Source organism: Drosophila takahashii, chromosome 3L (assembly GCF_030179915.1).
Source record: "Drosophila takahashii strain IR98-3 E-12201 chromosome 3L, DtakHiC1v2, whole genome shotgun sequence".
Lineage (NCBI taxonomy): Eukaryota > Metazoa > Arthropoda > Insecta > Diptera > Drosophilidae > Drosophila > Drosophila takahashii.
This window is the reverse complement of record NC_091680.1, coordinates 26,112,510-26,130,210: the sequence shown is the minus strand read 5'-3', so window position 1 is coordinate 26,130,210 and position 17,701 is coordinate 26,112,510. Positions and strand designations below refer to the sequence as shown.

Sequence of the window (17,701 nt, the reverse complement as noted above, 5' to 3'; positions counted from 1 at the left end):
TTAATAAATTTCAAATATTAAATTCACTTTTGTAATTTTTTAGCTATTAAATATCTGATTTAGCTATTTTTTGACCCGGCTGCCATCACCACTAATTTTTGTGTACATGTCGCCGCCTACGATAAAACTTAAATTTGAAATCTGTCGATCAAAAAATGTGGAAAAATCCTAACTTTAAAAATCCACCATAAATCCAATTTTCCATTAATTTGGGCCATACCCGGCTTGTTTTATTCGGTAGAATGTAAACTTTAAGTTGGAACCCATTATGATTTTTCAACGGATTTATTTCGAGTTTTTACGATATATACAGCCGTCTTACAGTCGGCCAAAAAACACATTTTTCATCTTTGTCGAGCTTCTGCGCTGCCATTTCTTATCCAATCATATTGATCTGTATTGCAAAGTTAAGCTCTGATCTATTGACTATAAAATAAAACTAAAACTGGCCCAATCGGGTGGATATCTGCCGAGATATTAGAAGAAATTCGAAAAAAGTCCGAAATTTAACATTTTGAACTTTAAAAAATCTTTAAAAAAAAACTGTGCCATCGAAAAAAAAATTAATGGTATTTTCGTGATCTAGGGGTCCAACACTGACAGAATTTGCCATCAATTGCTGGGGAGCTCACCAAGAATATTATTTTGTAAACTAGTGTTATGCTTAGAAAAGCGTCATTTATCGAAATAAAATGGTGGCAAGCCTGTTGGCATGTGTAATTTTTAACAATTACTTAATGAAAAAAAATTTTTTAACTTCTGTGCGGGGAACACATTGAAAAAAAAATAAAACTTAAAATTTTGTTTTATTTCAAATAATGCTCAAAATAAATTTCAATTTATCTTTTAAACTTGAGTTTTTGCACCAAAGACGGGTTTTTTGCCCTTGTGCATAGGTTAGAAAAGAGAACAGTTTTTCAAATGTTCGACAAAGGTTTGTAAATATACTACTAAATATGAAGAAATATATAAGTAACGCTCGACTTTTAAGTCAGTTTTCTTTTAATTATATTGTTTTGAGGCAGTATCTATAATGTAAACGCCTCACATCATTTTTAAATATTGGAAAATGATTCTAGTAGTCTAAACACACTGTTAAGCAGATACAAGATTGATGTAAGAGTCCCTAGCATTTCAACATGTTAAATTTTATTAACTCAACTGTATTGTTCAAAATAGAATTGAACAAAAATACAATTTTAGGTCGCCTATCTTCAGCCATTTTTGTTTTTATGTATCCACGATAGCTGTGAGCAATTCTTTGCTTGTACGTTTTCGAAATGTATCAAACAAAATGATCACTAATGGATTAAGTGATAAGTGATAATATTGTTCTGCTGAACGCGACCAATTTCTATTATATCCTTTAGCTTAAGCCTTAGCTTAGCTGGGTAGGTACCGTTGAACGTTTTAGGGCCGGTTTCTCGAGTCCCTGTCAAAGTCCCTGATAGCTATCTGTTCGAAAAACTTAAATACCAGATAATCTGTTCGTAAAAACAAATCGGCTTTCTCGACTGCTTAAATTTATCAAATAAAAACACCTCTTAACGAGGTAAAAAACTAGTGACGATCGCACCTTCAACGTACAAAAGTTCTGATATCAACTTTTGTGACGAAAAATGATTTTAGATGCGACTAAATAAGTACGCCACCTGAAATTTATTCGTTCGGCCCGCTTTAGCAAATATGTAATATCTACACAAAAGTTTTCTGTTGTAGCGTGCCGAACGAATAAATTTAGAAGGCACAAGTCTGTGCTTTAGTAGTATAGAAGTTACGGTATTCCGGATTTTAGCTATTTATAGCTGTTTTCCCGCTAAACTAGCGAGTTTTTCCAGAAGTGGTAGAACAAAAGTTTTTTATATCGATATGATGAACGTCATATCAAATTTTCAAAACTTAAAAAACATGTTTTGGACAAACTGACAAACTGACAAACAGAATTTAATTTTCATTTTGGGAAGACGTAGAAAATCTTATTTTGGCTATAACTTTTGAACGGAGCGTCAGATTTTATCATATGACCCCTCATTCGACGGGTATTTTCAATAGGAATACAACTAAAGCATTGCGAGGGGGCATTATCCCCACCCAACAGCTCCAAATTTCGAAACTTGCACTTTTTCACTTTCACCGCTCTCTCTCCCAAGCCAATTGATTTTCTTAAAGTCTTGGTATGCAATCCTTTAAGTTTTTGCAATACCTTTCGATTGGTGTATTATTCATTACGATCGGACTATCACAGCAGATTTTCAATTTTGCGGCTATATAATAGTAGTCGCCTTCGCACACTCTCCTGGTGCGCTTCGTCACTACATGGACTGCCGTCCATAGTGATCTGATCGAGAAACAATTACAGAGTGCTGTTAACGCACAGAATTGTGCTGTGAAGGGCAAAAAATGGCGTGCTTCGATTATTTCATCAGCTGTTTGGGTATACTTCAAAGGAAAAGTCAGCTGTGATTTCGTTTCTCCTTCATAGTTGGCTTTGGGAAATCAGCTGTCATTCTATCGAGCCGAAAACGCTTAACAGGGACTCCGAGTCCCTGTCAAAGTTAGCTCTCACATTTATGCTCGAGAAAGCCAAAATGCCTTAGCAGGGATCTCTATCGCCGCGATTTTTGTTTAAAAAAATTTTTGCCTGCGACTTTATAAATGATTTATATGTATTTTTTGTTAATAAATTTTATTTCCGTTGTATAATTTGCATTTTATTTTGTTTTCTAAGGGCCGGTTTCTCGAGTGCCGGCTAACATTTCTCGAACAGATAAAGTCCCTGCTAAGGCATTTTGGCTTTCTCGAGCATAAATGTGAGAGCTAACTTTGACAGGGACTCGAAGTCCCTGTTAAGCGTTTTCGGCTCGATAGAATGACAGCTGATTTCCCAAAGCCAACTATGAAGAAGAAACGAAATCACAGTTGACTTTTCCCAGAGTTGTGCCCAATGAAATACTTTTGTAATGAATTGGTAATTTCATTATCATTAAAAAAAGTAATGCTAATGAAATCGGGCTTCATTATAATTCAAAAAAGTAATGCTTAATAATGAATTTCTTTTAATAAAGTAATGCCAATGAAATTTGAATTCATTACTTTAAAAAAAGTAATGCCAATGAAATATCATTGCATTACTTTTCAAAAGAATAATGCCAATGAAAAAATATTTCATTACATTTGAAAAATTCAATTCTAATGCTTATTTTTCAGTAAAAATAATAATGGTAATTGAACATTTTCTAAATAAATAGAAAATATCAGCCCTTTTTAAATGAACGTAGCTTTGTGACTTCTAAAAGGAAATAAAGTTGAAGCTATGCTTAATTTAATTTCGTTTTCTGGGCCTTTTCAAGAATTCGCGCTTTTTGATATCCATCTCTAAATTGTCCCATAACAACATTGGATCACAATTTTTATAGCCAATCCTCTTCTGAAGAATTCGCTGTTTTCCGATATCCACCTCAAAAGTTCCCAATAAAACATAGGATCCAAACTTAAAATGACATCAATGGCCCATCCTCTTCTGAAGAACTCGCGGTTTTCCTATTTTTGGGACTTCGGCTGAATGATATATTTAAAAATGTAAAAGCCCCGTCATATTGAGTCAATATTATTGACTGCCGAGTGAAAACAAGTACCGCGGTGGAAAAAAGTCCCAGCTAAAGGCTTTAGCTACCTATTTGCCTCTCGCTTACTCCTATGCTTAGCTAGCAGTTTTCGTCGTACTGAGTACTAGGCTTTAACAGGGACTCCGAGTCCCTGTCAAAGTTAGCTCTCACATTGGTGCTCGAGAAAGCCAAAATGCTTTAGCAGGGACTTTATCTGTTCGAGATATGTTAGCCGGCACTCGAGAAACCGGCCCTTAAAAAATGGTCTGACTTGAAAAATTTTTTCTACATTTCCAAAGGTTTTAATAAACACAACAAAATTGCATTTATAGTTTTTCAAAATCTTTAAAGATGTGGGCGCCACACACATTATAATGTCATTAAAGGCGATTGTGCGTGGGCGCGTTGCGTTGCGTTCAAGTCACACGGCCGTTTAATTTCTAGAGGCAGTTTTCCCCAGATGTCCAAATCTCGCTCGCACTGCCCTTCGCCCCTCCATCTCCAACTCTATCCATCCCCGACAGACAGAGTGTGAATAAAAACCACTTTCTTTAATTTCATTTTATTTTCGTTTTATTGTGTTTTTCGGTTTTTTGTTTATTGTTAAAGAATCTTATGAATTCATTTGTAATGTATTTTACAGACGAAGCTTGTTTGCCGACTTCTTTAGGAGGCATACTTGTGTTTGTGTTTAGTAAACAATTAACGTATTTAATTTACATCAGTTAAACCAAGGTAGACTTACGACTAAAACCATTATGCTTAGACTTACAATTCAAATTCGCGCTTACAAAGAATCTAGGTTTAGAGTAAAAATTATTACGAGTAGGTATTTTTTTTCAAATAAGTTATAAATAATTTCTGTTTTTATGCTATAACTATCAAAAACTTTATTACGAAAACTACGAACTCTTCATCCATGTTTATGCTTTACAGATAACTATGAATATGTTTAATATAGGTCTTGTTTGTATTGTACAGCGCTAAAAAAAATTAACAACATACGTTTCATAAAATCGTCTTAGTACACTTCAGTTAATATTTTACACTTATTTGATTACGCTATTAATGTGGCATATGCATATTTACAAAAATAAAAGTTAAATTTAAACTAAAAAGCGCTTCGCCAATAACCACCTGCATAATTTTCTTAAATAATTAATGTTAAAAATAAAATTTCATATGTACATATACTACTCCCCACATAGTCCTTAAAATCAGATTTGTAAACACCTTTACAACTTATGCATAATTTTGTGTCTAGAATATTATCAGTAAAAAATCCTTTCTGAATTGATTATGACAAAAAATTGGTTTCACAGGGTCGAAATAAGTTTATTTTATTTTATTTTAATTAGATCTTAAAATAATCCAATTTTTGTATGTGTGCATAACTTGGAAGTAATGAAATTATGTTTATGTTACAGTGAGAACAGAAAAATGCTGCAACAAGGAATGTATCGAAACAACCACCCAAGTTAAGTCTTAAAAACGTAACCATGGGAGATAAAGTTGTCGTACACATTCCTCTATGAGCATTGGTCAGAATAAAACTTCTTCTAAGCCTAATGACAAGTTATAAAACTGATTTTACTTTATCAAAGCAAATAATTTACTAAATATTTTGTGAATATATTATTTCAGACAAAATTCGGAAAAGATAAAATAAAAATTAATCCTAATTACGAAAATGGCTTTGCAAACTTACTGTGGCTGCCTCTATTTACATTTTAACGCGTTTCGTTTAGCTTAATTTCATTAGATTAACCCTCACTTTGTACTCTTTTTAACTTACATCACTTGCTTAATAAGATAACAAGTATTTTTTATTTCCTTCTTGTGTTTGTATCTGGTTATTTTAAAAGATTATTTACAATGTTTTTAGTCCCGGATTCTTTTTTCTTGGTCTTTATAACGTTCTTACTTTATATTATTTGCCAAGGTCTGCTCTAGGTAATGGATTTTTTAATATTGCTTGCATTTAAGTCTGGCTAATTTTATTTGGATAGATATTGTAGTTTCTGAGTTAAATATATTGTTTCTTTTATTTCTACGATTACAAGTGATTCAGAATTTAAACGAATGATACACAAATCATATTATGTTGGGTTGGACACCCCCATCTATTTTCTGCTCCTCTGCAATTGTTTTAAAGAAACTTCTCTACGATTGAATGAACTTAATAACTAAAAATACATAATCGATTACTAAACAAGCCAAATTGATTTATAACATCTCAATAACTTCAATTTTGACTGCCTAATATAATTATATATTATATAATATATTATGTTATAGGTGTTTAGCATGTACACGTGCATATATATTGTAGGTTTCTTGTTTGTAAGTAATTTAAGCGGTTTGTTTGCTGTGACAAAAACGATACTATCAAATAACTAAGTAGTTTAGTAGAACGTTTCTTCCAGGTTTCACATGTTTGTTATGCAAAATCCTTCCCGTTTTCTAATATACATTCATTAATAGCATTGGCTTTGCTTTTCGTCTCCTGAGCTCAATCGACATAACGTACAGGTATGCAGCTCATACTATATGCGCGTTGTAATTATCTTTTTAGTTTAGTGTTTAAAATCAAAGAACGGGTAGTTTTTGTTATTTGGTGTAAGAAAGCTATTATCTAATATAGCAAATTGGAATCTATCTGCAGTTTAGCGGCCTTCGTTGTTGATGTATTATTCGTTCGGTTTAAGACTGATTTTCTGGTCATTGGTTTTTAGTTTGCTTTACTGTGAATGGAAATATGGTTAGAAATTACATTTCGGTTTGGATATATTTTTTCTTACCTATTTAGACGTTATCTCGCCTGGTTGCTGCTGTCGTGACTTTTTCCAAGGCAGTCGCAGCGGCACCTGTGCCTAATCGCTCGATAACCCGAGAGTCACAAGAAATAGTCCGCTGCAAGCACCGCGATCGCTCGCTCATCTTCTCCTGCTGCTGCTCGAGTAGTGTGGGTGCAGCATTAAAGTGGCCACCTGCAGAAGATGAGGTTAGTTTAGAATAATTTTGAACGTTTTTAAACCCGTTTACTTACCCTTTGGCTTGTCATCAAACATGTGTAGCTGTTGAGCCGTGCTTAGGATCTTGTTTACCGTGCTCAAGGTGGTGGCTGCCGGATCTACTATCGCATTCTTAATGGGCATCCTTCCTCCGGCGACGCCCAAGGCCTGCTGCAGATGATTACCGCTGGTGCTTCCGCTCTTATTACTGCTGCTGCTGCCTTTATTGTTGTTGAGATTTAGATTGGCGTTTTGGTGCGGGAGGTGATGAGCACTGATCGAGTTGCGCCGCTCCCGAATTGCGGCCTGAAAGCGTTCCGGCGACTGCAGTGAGCACTTGTTAATGGTCTGCGGCTTGGCGAAGCAGCGTTCCTTATTGGTGCTCGTCGGCGTGGTGGGAGTGGTTGGCGTAGTGGGCGTGGTCGGGGCCGTATCCACCGAAGGGCGATGGCGCATCCGGTACTCGCTGATGGAGAGCTTACGTTTTGGCATGGGCGTGGGATCGGGAACCGTAAGCATGGGATTAAGTCGCGGATCGTGGCTTGCAGTCCGCGTATACAACTTCAATGGCGTGGTCGCCGGAGGTGGCATTTCAAGAGATGAAGTTGCAACTGTTGCTGCAACTGCAACTGGCGTAACTGCTGCAACAGCGGCTGGTTTGGCCACCGGTGATGCCGCCGTCTTAGTTTTCGTAGACTCGAGATATTCAGCCAGACTTGGCATGGTGTTAATGGTGGGACTGGGGCTGCTAGTTGGCGTTGGAGGATCCTGCAACTTGCCGTAGATTGTGTTGTAGAATGGCAGCGGTGCAACCTTGCTGGAGCAATTGTTGGGCACAGGCTGAGCTGAATGGATCGCAGCCGGAGGGGGTTGGGTTATCAATACTGGAATGGGTGCCGCCTTCGGAGTTGCCAGGGGCGTGGGAACAGGAACTGGAACTGAAGTGGCGCTCGGAATTGGAATTGGATTAGGATTATGAGTGGTAGGCGCCGGTGGTGCCGTTTTCTGTATGTGGTTTGTCTTGAGCTTGCTGTCCTTCTCCTTGTCCTTTTCGCGTTCCTTGTCCTTGCCCTTTTGCTTCTCGTGCTTTTGCTTCTCCCGATCCTTTTTCTTACTCTTCTTTTTCTCCTTCTTTTCCTTCTTCAAGGCGGCCGCAATTAGTGCCTGCTGCCGGCTGCCGCACATGGACTCCCTCCGCCGACTGATGGCAGTCAGTTTTCCGCTAGCGATGGCAGCAGCCAAACTCATGGGTCCTCCACTGGCGGCAGTCGCCTCCTGGTGGTTGTTCTCCTTGCGATGCTGCTGCTGTGGCACAACCGTGGGCACGCCAACCACTGTGGGCGTGGCAATCGGCAGGCCGAGTCCCTTGCTGCTGTTTAGAAGGATGCTGCTGCTCAAGATCTGACTGTTGGGCTTGGTGAGCTCCTGCTCGAAATTGGTCTGCCTCTTCTTGGTTGTGGGCGGCGTACCCAGCATTGGTGAGGGCATGGCGGCCACTGGAGTGGGCGTGATCGGTGTAATGCACATGGACATGGTGCGACGCCTCATTTGCTGCTGCTGCTGCTGATCATTGGCATTGTTTTGTGACATGTGCTTGGTCTTCCCATTGGCTGTAGTAGCTGGTGGTGGAGTGGGTGGCACTAGAACCGATGGCACTGCCGATGATTTACCCTCTGGCTTTGTTGGCTGCGAAGTCTTCTTTTTCGCCTCAACTATTTGCACAGTGGGACTGGCTGTCGCCTTTTGCTTATCCTTTTCCTTTGACTTTTTCTTGTCCTTCTTCGACTTTTTCAGCTGCTTCTCCTTATCGCGTCGCTCGTCCTTATCCTTGGCCGGTTTCTTAGACTCTGCGCCACTGCCGCCGCTGCTGCTGTTGCTCTTCTGACTCGAGGAGGAGGCGGATGCAGAGACTGCTGTGGCCTTCTTGTTTCTGGACTGCAGGTAGGAAATGTTGGCCGCATGGAAGGACAGCAAACGTTCCTGTATATCGTGTTCGGTAAGATTTTTGGTACTGGGTGGAGCAGTTGACGTGGTTGCCGTGTTTGATGCGGTCGCTGTATTTGATGCAATCGCTGGTATCGGAATTCCGGAAAGTGGCGGCTCTGGTATCGCCTGGGGTACCGCCTCCAGCTTGGGCTTCTTCTTTTGAGGCTCATCCTCCAATTTAAGAGGTTGTGGCCGATTCTTGACTGCCACTTTGCTCACATCGAGCAGAGTTGCTGCGGCCGCTGCTGTTGCAGTTGCAGTCGCTGTCGTGCGCAGCAGAGATTCTCCCGGTTTGGGTTCCACCTTCGCCAACTCCTTCTTAGAAGGCACTACCTCCTGAGTTGCTTTAACTTTGGTCACTTCCACTTTTGGTTCCACTGGCGAGGGTTCAACCTTAGGTTGAATCTGCTCCAGCAGCTGTTGGCTTTGCTGCTCTCGCTGCTCCTCCTCCTCTCGCTTCACCTTGACCATTTCCTCAAACTTATCGCACGCCTGGCTCTCCTCGCGCTCCACATCAATCTTAACGTCATCGGCGGCTGCACTTGTGTCCTCTGGCTCGATCTTAACCAAGTTATCCTCGGCCACTATTTGATGGGTTCCCGGACTGGGCGATCGCAGGATGTCTACGTCGTCCTCCTGCTCTTGTTGGTGGTTTTCCGTTTCTACCTTCAGTGCAGGCATCGGGACACTTTCTTCGGCCTCATCCTTGCTCTCTCCGATCACATCGATATGCGGCTCATCGGCTTCCACATTCGATCCATTGCTAACGACGACCAGGCGCCGCTTTTTAAGCGGCGTGCCAAATCCGTTCGCCAGTGGCGAGACTGTTGGTACCACCGGCTGTGGTGAGGGTGTGGCAGGTTGCTGCTGCTGTTCTTCAACCGGCGTGGTCTCTTCACTGATAGCCTGTCGCAACCAGCGCTTCTTCACCGAAGAATTGTTTTGCAACGGGAGATGCAGTTGCTCGCGAGCAGCGACTGAAGTCGTCGACTCCGCCTGATGGATAAACTGCTCGACCTTGAGTAATGCCGGTGCTGGCGAGGATTCCCCTTGGGCTTGATGGTGGAGTTGTTCCCGTTCGCCGTTGATTTCGCTCATAGCCGCCTGCACAAGGCTGTCCAAACCGGAGGCGTGCTGTTGCTCCGCCTGCTGAAACCAGCTGGACATGAGCGACTTTTTGGTCTTGGCCCCGCCGGGCGGGTACTTGAATTCGCCGAGGGAAGGGGACGCTGTCGCCGGTGCCGGCTGTTCCAGGGGTCCCATGGCAGCCTCGATCAGCAAACAGGCACTGCTCACAGAGGCTGGAGTTGCTGGCAGGGAGTGCGATTGGGATGAGGGCGACTTGAATGACTCATTGGGTGAGGAGTTGTTGTGCGCCAAGGCTAAAAGAAGGCCTGCGGCCTGATCCTCTGATCCACTGTGATGCCTATGCGGATGCTGCACTTGATCCTCCGATTCCGAATTGGTCAATGCATGCGACTCGCCATCCGATTCCACCAGGATGCTCTTCCTCCGCTTGTTGTTGCTACCTCCTGAGCCAAGGCCATTGGTATTGTTGTTGTAGCTGCGACTCACTTTACGCTTCTTTTTATTCCTACGCTGGGCAGCAGCTGCCGCGGAATTGGTACTAGTTGGCGTGTCCACATCCTCGCTAATGGAGTTGGAGCTGCCACGCTTGTTGGGCGAAGCTGGCGAGTTACTCGCCTGCCGCTTGCCACCGCTACTCTGACGGGTTTCCTTCTTGCCGCGTGCCTCCTGCTTCTCCATTTTCTCAATCGCTCGCAGGATGGCCTCCAGCTTGCGATCCTCGCGTGACTGCTTCGGCTTATCCTTGGCCGGGGTTCGTGTGGTGGGCGTTGAAGTGGTACTGGACGACACATCATCCTCTTTGGATTCGGCGGACGAAGGAGAAGCTGCCGGAAGTGAAGCGGCCGAATGGGGTGTCGATGAGTGCTGCTGCTGCTGCTGTTGTTGTTGATGCTGATTCTTGGCAGGCGTTTTCTTTGCGACAGCCACCGATGATTGGGCACCCAAACTTATGTTATTGTTGGTCGTCACAGGCGCCACAATCTTCGTGGGTGAATTCAATTTGGCGGCCGTCGTCGCCGGAATGGCCTGGGCTGCGGCTGAAAAGATTATCTGCTGCTGGTGCTGCAAAGGCTGAGGCTTCTGCTGACGTTGGGGTGACTGTGGGTAGCTTAGCTGCTGAGATTGCTGTTGTAGCTGACTTGCTGGTTGTACTGTTTGTTGGTTATGCGATTGTTGCTGCTGCGCCGGCTGTGGTTGCTGCACTGTCGCTACTTTAACTGGCGTCACTATATGCGAAGTGGGGGTGGCATGCAGAGTTTGCAATGCACTCACTGCCATTCTAGCCTCATCCGCCATTTTTTGTTGCTGCTGTTGTTTCTGCTGCTGTTGCAGGAAGGTTTGCTGCTGTTGCTGCTGTGCCACCACGGCCTGCGGCTTTGGTGATTGCTGTTGCTGCGGTTGCCGTACAAAATAGGTTGCCATGGGCTGCTGTGCAGCTGCTGCGGCTGCAATGACAGCCAACGGCTCCTGTGGTTGTTGCTGCTGCTGCTGCGGCTGCTGCTGCAACAAGGAAGTTTGCTGCTGCTGAATTGGCAACACAACATGCGGCTGCTGTGCTGGTTTTGGCAACTGAGGTGAGAGCATCGGCGTGAGCATAGGCGTGGGCAAGGCAGCCAGGATCTGTTGCTGATGCTGTTGCGTCGGACTGCGCTGCAGTAGCGACAATTGTTGCTGTGGCAGCTGGTGCGAGTGCTGCTGCAAAGTGGGCGACTGCAGTTGAGTGGGCGTAGGCGAGGGAATAGACACCGACGGCGACGATGACGAAGTGCAGATGCCAGAGTCGTGCAGCACACTGGACATGGAGACGGAACAGGAGTTGTTGCTGCTGCTGCTGCTCCCGCCGCTGTTGTTGCAATGCACGCCGGAAACTGGGGCCGTCAGCGATGCTGGCGTCGGCGAGGGCTTAAAGCCCAGATTCAACTGTCCAAGCTGCGGACTATTAAGACCCATTTGGCTGCTCTCGCCGCTGGATGAAGTTGAGCGATTCCTTGAATTGGGCAAAACACCTGCTCCTGCCACCACCGACGCTCCCACGACGCCCAATCCCATCGTTAGCTGTATGGCTGCCGCACTGTTGGCCGCAGCTGCCGCAGCCGCTGCTGCTGCCGCCTTGTTGCGATGACTGCTCCTCGGCTGGGCCGGTGGAGCCTGGAGCTGTTGCTGCACGGCCAGCGGCAGGGCAAAGAGACAGTCACTGCCCATGTCGCAGGCGCAACGGGTACTTGTCGGCTGGATGACGGCGGCGTGCGACTTCTTCTGCTCCACAGCCGCCAGGTCGTGAGGTTCGTGGCGCACCGTGATCTCTGTCTGGGCGCGAATGTGCGTCAGTGCCACTATGTACAGGTGCAGCGTTCCCTTCTCGAAGTAGTGCTGCAGCTCGGCATTCGGCCGGCAGGAGCGGCGCACGAATCGTGCATCGTTGCCATACGTCCGCGTATCCACACACACCTCCGGACCCTTGAGATACGAGGGTGGTTGCTGCGTCACTTGCGGCACACTTCCATCCGGCCGCAGTGTCTGCATGGGTGCCTCCACTCCGGGTAGCTGGTAAAAGAACACAAACTGACCCGGCGTCTTGTGCGCCTTGAAGCTGTTCAGGTAGTTGCTGGGCGGGGGTGTGTTCATGTTGACGGTGGGATTCTGGGTGCGGAACTGGGTGGTCAGCATGTACTTGCCGCGCAGCTCGTGGATGGGGGCATGGGGAGCCAATTCGACGCTGCTAATCAGCACCTTTGCACCCGCATACGGGATGAGCTGTGCCCGCTGCTCGAGCTCACTGCTGCCGGCAGTCGACAGTTGCTGCTGAATCTGCCTCAAGGCCTTGTTCTCAGTGTTCTGTATGCTCTGCAACAGGCTGGGTTGCTTCTGGATAGCGTGGAGGCGGGCTCGAAGCTCTGGCGAATAATGGTTGGTCACGGCATACTCGTAGTTCTCAATCCACTGCCGAAGGTTGGCGGCGTGCTTTTCGGCGGCTGTTAAAGCCGGACTGCTGCCACCTCCGCAACTTCCATCTCCACTGGATTTGCTCTTGCGTTTGCTGCTCTTCTTGCTGGATTTGCCACCACTGGCCGAGGGAGTACCGCTTCCGCTGCCGCTCTTCTCGCCACCCATGCCAACACCGCTCTTCTTCGTTTTCTTCAAGGCGCCGGAACTGCCCGCATTCTCTTTGGTTTTCTTCGACTTCTTGGACATGCCGGTGCCCGTTGCAAATCCGCCATTTAGGCCAGATGCCAGCCGTTGTTGCAATTCCTCAGACATGGCCAATCCACCACCGAGTCCTCCGCTGAGAGTCGTTCCCGCTGCCACGGCCGCTGCTCCATTGGCCGCTTGCGTGGCCACCAGCAGCATGTGCTCCTTGCGTTTCTGACGCTGCAAGGCTCGTGCTCTGGCCTTGTCCACCGCACGCGGTTGGCAGAGCTCGCACATGTACTCCTCCGGGATGTTTTGTCGGTCAATGCCCATGCAATCTACGTGTTGCCAGGCCCTATTACAAAGTAAAATATGTGGTTATTATTGTAAGCATATTAAAAGGATATTTTGGTGGAATATTTATTCGATTTATGTGTGTGGTATTCAATAGAGTCCTGGATGAGTACACTTGTATTAACAAACAAGTCAATTTTTGAAAATAGAGTGAATGAGTTCACGTGTGTTAACTTGGATCACTTGTTTCACTTGATCACTCCGTAAGGAAAAACAAGTGACAAAAACATATATTAAAAGTGAGTGGGAATGATAGAATTACTAAGCAAATTATTTCGGTGATTCTAAATTATTTTATATCTATTTATTTTATATTATATCCCTTGTTTTTATACCCTTGTAGAGGGTATTATAATTTCAGTCAGATGTTTGCAACGCAGTGAAGGAGACGTTTCCGACCACATAAAGTATATATATTCTTGATCAGCACCAATAGCCGAGTCTATCTAGCCATGTCCGTCTGTCCGTCTGTCCGTCTGTCCGTTTCTATGCGAACTAGTCTCTCAGTTTTAAAGCTATCGCGATGAAACTTTCCCGAAGGTCTTCTTTCTATTGCAGGTAGTACATATGTCGGAGCCAGCCGGATCGGACCACTATATCTTAAGGCTCCCAATCGAATATAAGAAAATTCATTGTAACTTTGTAGGAAGTAGGCGTTTTGATTCTTGACTACTTAAAAACAAAATTGAAATAAATCGAAACGCTGAATCTGGAATCCCTGGAACTGCACCGAGTGAGTATTCTTTTATCTACAAGGGTATATAAGCTTCGGCTGGCCGAAGGTAGCTTCCTTTCTTGTTCCTTATGAAAAAATAAAGTGAACCGGTGATCCAAGTTAACTTAAAAATAAAAATTGACTTGTTTGTCAGTTCAAGTGTACTCATGCGGAATCTCTAGTATTTAACCATCTTCAATGCCTTTAGGCAAAGGGATATACTTACGAGCACTTGTCACAGCAGATCATGTATCCATCATCGTGGGTAAGTTCGCAGATGCAGCGCGTAACAGAGTCGTCCTCGGCCTCCGCTTCGGGTGCCGTTTCCGTCTCCTCGCCAGGATCAATGTCTGCACTGGCTAGACCCAAACGGGAGCTGCTGCTTATGGCAGAGTGAGCATCATCGTCGGCTTGATGGCGAGCAACTGAGTAAACAAGAATTGAATTGTATTAGTGATATAAAAAAATATGTTTTAGATAAAAATTAAACTTTGGATAAGACTTTCACAACTACTCACTTTGCTGTCCAAAGTAGCTGCAATATCCGCCTGCCGCTGTGGACGTGGCTTGGCCTCCGGCCACCGTGACCCCGATGCCGCCCAGTGACCACTGCTGCGGCTGCTGGACTTGCTGGGCAGCTCCTGGAATCGTACTATCGCCCGCTGCCTGCTGGGCCGCCTGCTGCTGTTGCTGGGAGGCGTACGTGTGATCCTGCATGATGGCGTGCAGTTGCTGCAGCCGCAGATCCTGCGTCAGCACCGGAACCGGACGCACCTCCTCGATGTACAGTTCCTCATCGTTGGCACTCAGCTGGTTGTGCCCCAAGAGATGCGGCTGCTGCGGTGGCTGCGCCGGCGCCTGAGACGCACCCTTGCCCAGAGCTGGTGAGGACTGCGGTGCAGCCTCCACGTGGACTGGTACGTTCAGCGGCGTCAGGTGAATTGGTGCTGCTGGCGTTGGAGTGGTCGTGGCGAATCCACTACCACTGTTGCTCCGCAGGGCTCCGAGATTACTCATGCTGGTGCTTTGGGTCAGGCTATTGCTGCTGCCGATTATGCTGTTCACGCTGCAATCAAGGAATAGCTGTGGTTAGGAACTGCCGTTCGAGATTTCTTAAAAGTATCACAACACAATTTGTGCTTCGCCATTGACGAGGCTAAATCTCCTACTGCAGTAGAATTGACCAACTGGCCGATAGTTGTAAATATGAATTTTGACAGTAGTAAAAGTTAACTATCGATGCTTCGAAGAAAATGTACAATCGATCATCACATCTCGATACAACATCGAGACAGTTGACGGACAAATCGATTCTAAACGGTTACATTTAAAAGCGGGGGCATCGTTAAAAATATTTCGAATGTCAATTAAGGCAGGTAAATACTAATACAGTCAGGGTATTCCCTAAACTGTTGAATTGTTGAAAATTCCACAGAAAATTACAGCAATTAAGGGAACGACCCAAAATTGTTCAAACAGTTGTTATGGTTATTTGTTGAAAAGTTTCACGAAACTTAAAACATGTAAGATTTGATTTATTATTGCTAGTTACTGTCTAAAATTGTTACCAAGGTAAAAAGAACCACAAATATGCTTTCTAAGTTGATTTTGAAATAAATAATAAATAAAATGTTACAGAGTTGCCAGGACTTTTAAGAAAAAAGGTGACAACTCTGGTTTTCAACGTTTTAACTACATTTTCCCCTTACTTTCACACTTACCCGTGCTTATTGTAATACTCGATGACCGTTGGAGCCTTACGTCCGCCACCGATCACCTCGTGCTGAAGCGGCTGGTGCTGCTGATGCTGCTTCCGTTCCAGGGATACCGCCCTGCTGCTGGGCGCACTCACCGATTGACGTCGAGCCGCCGTCGCTGACGACATGTAGGATGAAATGGCTGCACTTCCACTGGCAAAGCCATGCGAGGAGATGCTCACCGAGGGTGTGGTGGCCACCGTAACCGGCGGCGTTCCCGTGACCGTGAGGAACGAGGCCGAGGAGACCGGCTTTTGGCCGGCTGCCTGGTAGTGGGCAAGCAGCAGATTTCCAGGCGGATTTCCCCCCGGACTGCTGGCGGCTGCCCCATTGCTGCTGCTGCCGCTGTTGCTGTAAATGATCTGAGTGGGTGGCGGCATGTTGCTACTGCCAGTAGCGGGAACCTGCTGGAATCGCTGCTGCTGCTGGCTAAATGACTTCTGGGCCATGCTCTGCAGGATGCGGGCAGACAGCTCATCGGTCATCTGGGTGCCGTTGACGATCATCACGTCGTCGGTGATCAGCGATGAGTTGGCCACCGCATGCTGCTCATTGTCGCTGCTCCCGCTGCTATTGTAATGGGTGCGCTTTGTCGCCTGCTGCTGCTGCTGTTGCGGATGCTGCTGGATGACCGTGCCATGGGAGTTGACAAACTTAATGGTTCCCCCACCCGTGGCCTGAGTCTGCTGCAGCAGATATCCTCCTCCTGCGACATTCTGCGACGTCTTGTGCTGCAACTGCGTTCCTTGCGGCAGGCTGATCTGCTGTTGCACATACTTGCTATTCAGTTTTGTGACCTTCGCGTTAGTCGGAGTGGTGACCATTGCCTGCTTTGCGTAGGCAGGCGCTTGTTGCTGCTGCTGCTGTTGGGGCAAGGCGGCAATAGACAGGGAAGTCTGTTTCACAAACTTTGCCTTGGCCCCCGCCGCCTTGTAGGTTTGCTGCTGTTGCTGCTGCGCGATGAAGGTCTTCAGCTGCTGGGCCTGTAGCTGCTGCTGCTGCTGCTGCTGGTGTTGTTGCTGCTGCTGCTGCGTCAAATTGCTCACGCTCTTGACCGTGATCTTTTGATTGGCCTTCTTTAGAAGAGCAGCATTCCCGCCTAACGCTGTTGCCGTGGCATTTACATATTTTGGCTGCGCCGGCTGCACCATTATTTGCGACGGAGTGGCCGGGACATAGGACTGCAGGCGGGTAGCCACACGGGAGCCCAAAGTCACTTTCTGCAGCGTGGCATGCGGATGATGTTGCTGCTGCTGTTGCGCCTTGAATGCGCTGATGCTTCCGAACTTCTGGGGCTGCTGCTGCGTCTTAGCCGGCGAGGCCGTCACATACGGCAAACTCTTGGCCCCCAGATAGTTGAGCTGCTGCTGCTGCTGCTGCTGAGTGCCTCCTCCCTGGACTGGCGCCTGCTTCGAGAGCACCGTGAGATTGCTGAGCAACAGTTTAGAGTTGTGGGGAGGCGCAGCAGCCGAGGCGTCGATGATTACATTACTGGTGCTGCCGTCAGTGGTCACAATCTTGTAGATTTGGGGATTGATCAACTCCTGGCCGGCGCTTCCAGACGGAGCTGACGTTGCGGCCAAGGCTCCGGCTCCGGCTGCTGTACGCACTGCGTACTTCTGCGTCGGATTCATCGACTGGGACTGGCTGGCGCTAAGGATCTGGCGCGTACTGATCGACATCCGACGCTGCATGATGCGTTGCAGCTGGGCCTGCGTGGACAGGTTGCTGCCATCGATGACGATGTGCGGGGGAGGCGGCTGGGGGCCACCGGCTACTCCCACGCGATTAATGCTGCTGGTGCTGCCGCCGCCGCTGCTGCTAACGGCAGGCTCCACGAAGACCGTGTCGTGGCTGGACATGGGCATGGTGCTGGTGCTGCGGCAGATCGGACTGCGAACTAAAATTAGACGTGTATTTAGAGGGAGGGAGCCTTGTGTCGGCTTGAGAGTTCACTCGCTTGTTAGAGTTCGGTTTCGGTATCGGTCTCGGTTTGAGTTTCTATTTCACAACACTACTTCACAGGCAAAGCCGTCATGCTGCTGCCGGTTC

General features: G+C 46.3%; 1 protein-coding gene and 1 long non-coding RNA gene across 2 annotated transcripts; one reads left to right on the top strand and one right to left on the bottom strand.

The window, feature by feature from the left end:
- Positions 1-3,736: 3,736 nt before the first annotated feature.
- Positions 3,737-4,662, top strand: LOC138912915 (uncharacterized). Its single transcript, XR_011418474.1, has 2 exons — positions 3,737-3,869; positions 3,938-4,662. It is a non-coding gene; the product is annotated as an uncharacterized lncRNA (long non-coding RNA).
- A 531-nt stretch (positions 4,663-5,193) lies between these two features.
- upSET (SET domain-containing protein upSET) lies at positions 5,194-17,670 on the bottom strand. The gene is made up of 6 exons (XM_017150164.3): positions 15,614-17,670; positions 14,411-14,958; positions 14,119-14,317; positions 6,655-13,178; positions 6,407-6,595; positions 5,194-6,349 (listed from the first exon to the last, which is right to left on the bottom strand). Exons 1-5 carry the CDS (start codon positions 17,515-17,517, stop codon positions 6,411-6,413), a joined length of 9,360 nt encoding a protein of 3,119 aa, XP_017005653.2. The 5' UTR covers positions 17,518-17,670; the 3' UTR covers positions 5,194-6,349; positions 6,407-6,410.
- Between the last annotated feature and the right edge of the window lie 31 nt (positions 17,671-17,701).

Excerpts from the sequence above, each read along its gene's own strand:
- upSET (XM_017150164.3), bottom strand. The coding sequence starts at position 17,517 with ATGCCCATGTCCAGCCACGACACGGTCTTCGTGGAGCCTGCCGTTAGC. Across the intron at positions 13,179-14,118 it reads ATCTGCTGTGACAAGTGCTC|GGCCTGGCAACACGTAGATT; the intron begins GTAAGTATATCC and ends ACTTTGTAATAG. Across the intron at positions 6,596-6,654 it reads GTTTGATGACAAGCCAAAGG|GTGGCCACTTTAATGCTGCA; the intron begins GTAAGTAAACGG and ends CATCTTCTGCAG.